The sequence below is a fragment of the Gossypium hirsutum genome, chromosome A03 (assembly GCF_007990345.1).
Source record: "Gossypium hirsutum isolate 1008001.06 chromosome A03, Gossypium_hirsutum_v2.1, whole genome shotgun sequence".
Classification (NCBI taxonomy): Eukaryota; Viridiplantae; Streptophyta; class Magnoliopsida; order Malvales; family Malvaceae; genus Gossypium; species Gossypium hirsutum.
This window is the reverse complement of record NC_053426.1, coordinates 653,605-663,647: the sequence shown is the minus strand read 5'-3', so window position 1 is coordinate 663,647 and position 10,043 is coordinate 653,605. Positions and strand designations below refer to the sequence as shown.

General features: G+C 27.5%; 1 protein-coding gene across 1 annotated transcript; it reads left to right on the top strand.

Moving 5' to 3' along the window:
* The first annotated feature begins 777 nt into the window (after positions 1-777).
* LOC107950128 (abscisic acid receptor PYR1) lies at positions 778-1,700 on the top strand. The gene has a single exon (XM_016884905.2). The coding sequence runs from the start codon at positions 844-846 to the stop codon at positions 1,459-1,461; it is 618 nt and encodes a 205-aa protein (XP_016740394.1). The 5' UTR covers positions 778-843; the 3' UTR covers positions 1,462-1,700.
* The last annotated feature ends 8,343 nt before the right edge of the window (positions 1,701-10,043 follow it).

Here is a 10,043-nt window from a genome sequence, read left to right as displayed (position 1 = left end):
TTTTAATCTAATCTAATCAATTTTGTCGATTAAATCAAACTGATTTCTACTTGATTTTATTATGAAATTCAATCAAAACTAAACAATTTCATTGTTTTTATAGATATAATACTTACTTTTAATCGTAATTTATTGAATTCTTAAATTAGAAGAAAAAACACACTCAAGTGTGTTAAAACTTAAATATTTTAAATTTGTCATTTGAACTAAAGGATAATCGGCTAAAGCATAGGTAAAATTACTATGTCGGTTTTTTGGAGTTGAATTGTATTTTTTTCTTTTACTAAAAAAATAATTAAATTTATTATTATACGTTAAATTAAATAATAAATTTATAATTTCAATTAAAATCTTTAACTATTTTTACAGTCAAAAATAGACATACGTAAAAAAATAACCAAACATATCACATATATCTTACCATGTATAAAGAATTCAATCAAAATGAATGCCAACTTCTATCCATAATATACAAGAAAACGTGACTTAAAAGCTTAATTGACCAAACAAAATTATTGTTTCAGTCTATTTTTAAGAAAAAAAATAATTAAAAATGATTTTTGTTATATAGAAATATATAAAATGGACCGATTAGAAATATGTTGATCTGTCAAGCAACCAACATCAAATACTCTGAGCCCAAACCCACCTGTCCCGTTCATCTGTTGGCCACCTCATTCATTTTTTCCTTTTTCAAAAATTAAATTAAATTAATAATTTAATTTTAATTTTCCAATTTTACCCTCATCTTTTTTCATAATCCCTTTCCCTTATAAGCCCCCAATAAACCCCCTCTTCTTCCTCTTATCTTCCCTCCTCCTCCTTCCCTTCTGCTTCCCTCCCATGGCTGAACCAGAATCCGAACCCACCACCACCCACCACCTCACAATCCCACCCGGTTTAACCCAAGACGAGTTCCATGAGTTAACCCCGAGTATAACTCAGTACCACACCTACACTTTAGGTCAAGGCAAATGCTCTTCTTTATTGGCTCAACGTATCAACTCACCAAGCGACCTCGTTTGGTCGATCGTCCGCCGTTTCGATAAACCACAAACGTATAAGCACTTCATAAAAAGCTGTGCCGTCAAAGACAATTTCCAAATGGTCGTGGGTTGCACGCGTGACGTCAACGTGATCTCCGGTTTACCGGCAGCCACAAGCACCGAACGTCTCGATATCTTAAACGATAACGAAAAGGTAACCGGGTTTAGCATCATCGGTGGTGAACATAGGTTGACAAATTACCGGTCGGTGACGACGGTACATGGGTTTGAACGTGATGGGAAGATCTGGACCGTTGTTCTGGAATCATATGTGGTTGATGTACCTGAAGGGAATACGGAAGAAGATACACGGTTGTTTGCTGATACGGTTGTGAGACTTAATTTGCAGAAATTGGCTAGCGTCGCTGAAGGGTTGGCGCGTGATGGCGATTGTAATAAATCACAGGTGATGTGAAAATAAATTATATATATATGTGTGTGGGGAAGAAATAAATATTGTCTCTTTTTCTTCTCTCTCTTTTTTTTTTTTAACTTTTATCTTAATTTGTTTTTGTGATTTAGGGTTTAATTACTTCAGTCCCTGTACTTTTCAGACTTTTGGAATTAAGTGCTTCTGCTTTTCTTTTAGTTACAAGAGTTTAATCATTAATGAAGATCCAACAGGCTTATGTTAAGCCTACGAATCATTAATCATATTCAGATTGTATTTTACTTCATTTACTTGTATTTTACTTCATTTATATTTGCTTCATTTACTAAAAATGTAACGTTCCAAAAATTGTTTCAAAAATCGGGTAAGAAGAAATCTAGCTTTAAAACTAAGCTCTATGAGTTTAGATTTTAAAAATTTTTGAAAACTAAATTGATTTGATTTAGTGGTTAAATGTTCTGATTATGTGGTTAGATTTGAAATTTTTTGACAAAGTGAATTGATCTAATTTAGTAGTTAAATGTTCTGGTTAAATGTCCTGATTATGTGTCTGAATTTTTGGGTTCGAATCTTACCTCTGGAAATTTTGTTATTTTTATTAAATCTTTATTTTGAACATGTGGATTATAAGTTAAATTCAGTCAATTGATGACAAGAAATTAGCTTCAATGTAATTGTCTAAATTTGGTTTAAATTTTTAGGTCGGGTTTAATGTGTTAGAAAAAATGAATAAATTAGTCTTTTTACGCTATATAAACACAAACTGAAATTTTTAACTATTATTAAAAATTGGAGTGTGACTAACAGGATTAAATTTTAAAGGTATAAAGAGTAGAGGTCCGAGGGCAAAATTAGACTGTTATATTTTCTTTTAATTACGAGAAAACCCTTATACGAAACTGTGGGTTACTTACTATTCTTATTAAGCTAATAAGAATGTTTGAACCAATGAATTTGTACGTAGATGTTTTTCATTAAGACATAAGGTGTCTTAATGTCATATATGACTCAGCTCCCTCGAATCCGGTATCGTTTTATCGAATATGTTCTTTTGACTCTTTTTTCCCATTAAAAGGGCTCAAAGAATCTAATTTTGTTGATCATATCTTTCAAATAACTATTATATATATATATGCATGTAACATGTAACATATTCTATATATGTTCATAGCTACATATGATATCAACAAGTCATTATGGTTTAAATTTTGATAATATATTTTTTTATTTTTGATTTTGTTTAAATGTGATAATATGATACTTAAAGATCACATCACGTCGATATATTTTAACAAGGTTTTACTGTCAATTATGAAGTAATACATATCCTTGATATGAGTTAATACAAACATAAACCTAGTAATTCAACTGAAATACACAAAATTTATGATCAAAATGGTCGATATCAAGGGTAACAATTGGGAATAAGCAATGATGGGTGAGAGAAAAAAGGCCCCTAGTCCCTCCAATTCTAAAAACAAAAGGTACAAAAGCAATCTGGTAGTCTAGTTGAACCAAAAGAAATGGCTACAAAGGTGGGGGGTGGAGCTAAAAAGCTAGTGATTGGTTCAATAGTGGTCCCCCACTCCTATATATATAGAGATAGGAAGAAGAGACCACTAAAACCACCAGTTGGATCAGGTGTGTGGGTCTTCAGTTTTCTGCATCAAGAATCTATATGAGAAAAAAAATTAGTACAACAACAGTTAGGTTAGGTGAATTATGTTGGAATTTCTTGGGAGACCTTCCAAGTACCAACAAATATATAAATATAGAAAAAAAGGGAGTAGTTTTGGTAAATCCATATAGCCCCCATTTTCTATTTTAAGCAATAAATGTTAAAAAAAGTGTGTTCTTTTTTTTAAATCAGTATTTGATTAATTAGTGTTGAATTTAAACTTTAAAAATAACATTATCATAATCACAATGCTTAAAATATAGAGGCCCTGAACCTCTCCTACATTTTTGTAAAATTTCAATTCAACCTTTTTGAGTTTTTAAAATTTTCATTGCAAACTTATAATTAATTCTAATAAATAGAATAAATTTGCGTTTTGCCTCTAAAAGTTTTTTTTTAATTTGATTTCTTTTATAGAATTTATAATTTTTTATGATAAATTTATTAACATTTTTAGTTTTGTATGGTAAACTAATATAAAGTAGTATCTAAATATTAATTTGGTAAAAAAGTATAATAATTATAATATCTAAGTATAAATTAGCATCTAAATATTAATTAGGTAAAAATAAACTTAAATAATTACAATTGGTCGGGGCCTACTCTATTTTATATAAATATCTTGATCCCCTTTATCAATATTTCTAGCTTCACCCCTATTGAAATGGTTAGTCTTCATAGACCATACAACATACATAAAAAAATGCCTTTATTATACAAAAAAGTCAGTATTCGATCAATTAATGTTGGGTGTAATAGTAAGACAAATTACACTCTTAAGAAGAAAAATTAAGTTCAAACCTTGAAGATGACATTTTTGGGAGGGACAACCATAAACCTCAAAAAATTTAACATTCATAAATAATAAAATAAAAATACTTAATCATACAAAAATAAAATGTAACATTCCAAAACTAGAAAGATTTTCATTAAATTTGAAGCGGAGTAGCATTAAATTATTTCATTTTAAGAGGTAAGCTCTTTCCGCTTACTTTAGTTTCTGTTGAAATTTGAGATCTTACTCATCATTTATTTTATAATTGGAGGAGGGGAATGAATCGAATTGTTTGGGATCGAACTAAATTCTCATACCTATAACATAATACACAAACTATTGGGTCAAGAAATTATTGACTATTCCTCATATTTTTAATCACTCGATTTAACAGGTGTTGGTGTAAAAGGTTTCTTCTTTATATAGACATTGATCCTACAATATTATTGACAACAAATGATATGGATCGACGGATCACAATCATGCACAGTTTATAATTATTACAACAGCTATTATCAGTGCCCCAATTTTTTGATGTCTTATTGGTGGGTTTTTTGATGTCTTATTGGTGGGGTTATCATAGTTTAATTTTTAAGTCGGCTCTTATATTATTGGATTTCAACTCAATAGATCATACATTCATTATGTTTTACTATTATTATTATTATTACATGTTGTTGCTCATGGTTTAGTATGTGTAATAAATAAATAAAAACATGTTAGGTACAATATGGTGGGATTTTCGTCAATAATGTAAATGTTTTAACGATCTACGAGGTTCGGGCACGTTTCGTTTTTGTTTAAAGAATGAAATTTTAGGATGGAAAGGAGAGTCCTAAGTGGTGATTGCCATAAAATCCAATTATATGAGTTCGATTTTACTCAATTTGATAGGATAAAGTCTTTTTTTTTAAACTGAGTTTTGAAATAAGTTTAATTTTTTTCTTAGTTGTACCGAATTTACTTCTTCAATCAGTTTGATTGGGTCAAAATCGAAATTAAGATTCACTCTGAGATAATTATTATATATAACTTCAGTTTAAAAATATATGATAAAAAATTTATATTAATACTTACTTTAGTATAATTATATTTAAAAATCTCATGTTGTAGCTTATTGATTAAGTGTTATCTTCTCTAAGAATAGCTTATATTCGAATTATTATTGTACCAAAAAAGATTATACTTAGAAAATAAATAATAGTATTATTAAAAATATTTTTTTATTTTGATATAAAACATAAAAATTATGACATATTGGGTCGTGTCAAAGATAGGTATATCTCTTATTTTTCCAATCGAGTTTGAGGTAGATAAATTAATATTTGATTTTGAATTGAGTTGATATTAGATTATGTTAGGGAGTACCGGGTCAAGGTCAGGGTTGGCAGAAGAATCGCTTTCCCTCTGTTGCGATCTCTAATTGTAAGTTTTGATATAATACTTAAATTTCAATTAAATTTAGAATCGAATAAGATCATATTTTTAAATTAAACTATGATTTTTGTTTGTGATTTTGAGAAGAATCAGAAATAAATGTAGTTAGTTTTATTTTTCTTCAAAAATACATATGATAATGATATAGAAATAAATTTAAGGTTTTAAGATTTGAAATTTTTAGAAACTATTAAATTAATTTTCAAAATTATATTAATAATAAAAATACAAATTATAAGTAAAAAGAATATCGATATTATATCCTAATACGTAATTCAAGTTTAACTATGTCATATATTTCCAGTAGTGGCACCAATAATTCACCTAATATTGTACGAGAACCAACCAATATTATATATATGCCATATTTTTTCTCCTTACATGTATTATAGTTATTTGTTTAATTTTTTCTTACTTAAATCATAATTTATGTCTTAAGTTGAATGGAACGGTAATTAAAATTCTGATCAACCACTTATTGAATACGGACTCAAACCATATTACTCTATCCCCTACCTTTAATATTGTACAATAGGCATGTTATTTCATGTATTTAGAAAGTAGTTCTATTTTTATCTCTCAATAGATGATTCTTGAAATCTAAGATTAAATTATTTAGCAAAAAATGTTATGGAATTTTGGGTTTAAATCTCATCGTGTCGTATATATTTTTTAGGATTTTATATGAAAAAGAGAAAAATATCCTCAAAATAATATTTATTGATTTGTTAAAATAATAGTCTTTTAGTAATTTAAGAACTGAGTTGGGACTTAATTAAAAAACGACACAAACCCAATCAAACTCTTTATATATAGTAAGTATAGATTTATTATGTATATTATTTTTTTATATACTTCCTTTTATACAAGTGTAAGATCATGATTTTTAATCTTTATTTTTTGATACAATACTTAAAACTACCCGTAACCTCTCTCAACTCTTAAATAAGAAGATAATACGTTTCAGTACAGTCGAACTCACGTTCTCTTAATACTGACAATAATTGAGTCACTTAGTTGGTGATATAAAATTTAATTACACATTTTATAATAAAATAGATGCATATTCTTAATGTAGATATGATTTAGATGCAAAATATCTATATCCATATATAGATTTGGGGATATGTTTGTGGCAAAAATATAGATAGATCAGCGAGTAGTATGCTGCTTAAAAATCTTATCCCCAAACTCCAACATTCTTTAATTAATTGTCTGGTTAGGTCTATGCCCTATAAAGTATTCAACTGAAAATAATTATTATATAATTAAAGCTTGCATTGAATGAAGTTTTTTCTTCATTTAGGTATTTTATTTTCCTTTCTCTGATAAGGTTTAGTGTTTGATGGAGATGAGCATGTCAAAAACGGTGGTTATCAAGTTTCTGGTTGAAATATTGACTTTAATGCTTTACTGATCAAAACGTTTGCTCTATGGAAATGATCTCAAATGTCCCCATTAATGAACTTTGAGAATGACTATTATATGGTAAAATTTAGTTTATGGAGGATTATACGAAGGTTTTGGCTAAGGGTCCTTGGGTTGTGTATGGGAAGTATCTCATGATTTAGTTATGGGCACTGTCGTTCTCCACCTCAAAACTTTATTTGAACGAAGTCGTGGGATGGATTCAGTAGTTTATGGAGTGCAATGTATAAGAATAGCTTACCAAGAGCTATTAGGGAGGTGGGTGATATTGATTATAATAGGGATAATGGAGTTAGGGGGAGATTTGCTAGAATGGGGCTATGTGCAAATTTCCTCAACCTCTCATCTCCAAAATTAGAATTGATGATCACTTATAGAGGGTTGACCACAAATCGTTACCTAATATTTGTTTTCAATGTGGTTGTTATGGACATATGCAAGAATGTTGTCTAATAGTGGAAACTATGGAAAAACAAAGAGATTTATCTTTGAATGAAGTACATTTTATTGCCAGCAATTTATCTCTTCAAAAATACTTGTAGCAAGGGGATTTGCACCAAAACTTGTTGGTTATAATGGTATTATTTCTTAATTTATCTCATATTTTACATAATTTTCCATATCGATTCAATATGTATATTCACGGTATCATTTTTTGTCTTTGAAGTATTATAAATTTAAATAAATTTTGACATGTTAATTATTCATTTTATATGAAGTTTAACACGTACATATAATCTTGATGACACTAGGTATGCCTTAAATTATTTCATATGTTTACATCAAAAAATATTTAATTTATCTTCTTTCATAATAATTTAATTTTACAACATGTTCGGAAAGAACGAGGGAAAGTTAAATAAAGTGAGAGAAAAAAGATTCCTTTTCTTTATTTGAACAAGCGAATTTTATAAAGAGAGAGAAAGGAAAATAATTGAGAATCCCTCGCTTTATTTAGCTTTACTCCACTTTTTAATATCCCAATTAAGGGAAAATGAGAGGAAAGAAAATGCAAATAACTCTACAATATTAAAATAAAGTGAGAGAAAAGAGATTCCTTTTCTTTATTTGGACAAGTGAATTTTAGAAAGAGAGAGAAAGGAAAGGAATTGAGAATCCCTAACTTTTTTAGTTTTACTCCATTGTTTAATATCCCAATTGTGGGAAAATGAGAGGAAAGAAAATGCAAATAACTCTACAATATTAAAATATTATTTTTATCCTTCTAATATTTTAAAATTAACTCTAAATTCTAAATTTTAAATTCTACATTTACCGTATATTAATATAAATATTATGCTCAAGAATTAATTTATTTTCTTAAAGCAAACAAGAGCATATTTGCAAGTGGCCCTTAAAATGGAAAGTTATCTATTTAAACTTTTTAAAAAATTTAAAATTTAAAATTTTAATTTAATAAAAATAAATATAAACTATTAAAAATTACAATTTAATTTTAAAAAGCTAATCATATATATCACCCACCTCCAAGACCGAAGCAGTCTTTAACCTCCAAATTAACATCCCATCATCATAAATCATATGCATTTTCTCTTTTTGAATATTTCCATCTCATTTTGTCTGTATCTCTCATAATTATCATCTTCTTTATTCATAGTTTTCTTTTCCCTTTTTAACAAACTCAACCCATGAGTAAGAATATGTAAGATTATGATTTCTCATCTATAATGCACTCTAATCTATTTTAAAACTTCCATTTTAGTGTTGTACCAAATGACAACAAAAAAAAAATCAAAATTCAATTATTGTAAACTTACCAAATAAGTATAAAAATGTCATTTACCATTAAAAGGTTACCTACTAACTAAGATTTATTTGTTAAATTGATAACTATAAGTAGTATTGAAATTATATTAGAAATTGTTAAATATCAAATATAATTATATTCTAAATATTGATTTTAAAATATTTTTTATTTTTTTTATTTTTTTAATCTTATTGATACACTATTTTATATTATTTTGAATAATTTTGAGTCGAAGTTAATTATGATCATAAATAGAAAGTTTTTAATTCTTTCAAAATTCTTGAGTGCCTAATACTTTTTCTATCTAATCAATCCAACCACTGGTTTAACTTTTATTAGGAAAAATATTTGGTATATTATCTGTGGTATTTTTAGACTTCACAAACAAGATCAAAGGATTGATAAGTGTCTTATACATGTATTTAATGCACATCAAATTTTTTAAGACAACTTGTACAGTGGCAGAGCCAAGGGGGACTGGTAGGGGCCTCGGCTCCCCCTAAAATAGAAAATTTCTCATTTAGGACCTTTATAGTCTATATAATTTAAATTTTAAATTTTAAATTTATCTCCTTGTTCATATTAATATTAGGATTATTATCTTATATATCGAGTGAAGTAAAAATATTCCACATAAAATGAAATTATTAGGTTTTAGAGTATAATAAAACAATAATTAAAAAATACTTGACATTATATTAGTCCACATCATCTGATTAACAAAATTTTAAAGGGACGAAATTTTCAAATTTAGCATAATACAAGGATAAAACCTAAAATTATACCAATTTAATAAATACTGTAAACCATGAATAATGAAGGTCGTATGGATTTAGATAATGATTACTAATGTAGTGAATGGTGCAGACAATTTTTTTTTATTAAAAAGTATTAATCTAAGCCACGTGAAGAAGCACTATAATAATATCCCAAATATGAAAACAAAGTTTAGGGTTATGGAAAAGGACTTTGCTCTTTTTAGATGGCGAAAGGCCAATTTTCATTGATGTTTGCAATGCAAGTGGCCAACTTGTCTATTAAAAAAATCAAAGATTTTGTGTACTTTTTACCTATAATTACAATATTATTTTATTATATAGGTTAAATTCTACTATTAATTTCTATATTTTACGAAAATTGTGAATTTAATCTTTTTATTTTTCAATTTTTAAGATTTTGATCCTTACCAAATAGTAAAATATTAAATTCTATTATTTTTCAAAATTTAATGTGACAAACATATTTAACTATTATTGTTTGGTCAAGACTAAATTTTAAATTTTGAAAAGTATAAAGACTAAAATTGACCGATTCGAAAAGTACAAAGATTGAAATTGATCAAAATAAAGTAGGACTAAATCCATAACTTTTACAAAGTACAAAGATTAGTAGCAGAATTTAACCTTACATATAAAATTATTTGGTATAATGATGGCAAAGGTTTTTTATTTTCACAAATAGCGGCATGTCGAGTATGATACATTATTACCATGTTCGGTTCATTTGACTAGAATGTAAGA

Coding starts and splice junctions, on each gene's coding strand:
- LOC107950128 (XM_016884905.2), top strand. CDS start 844: ATGGCTGAACCAGAATCCGAACCCACCACCACCCACCACCTCACAATC.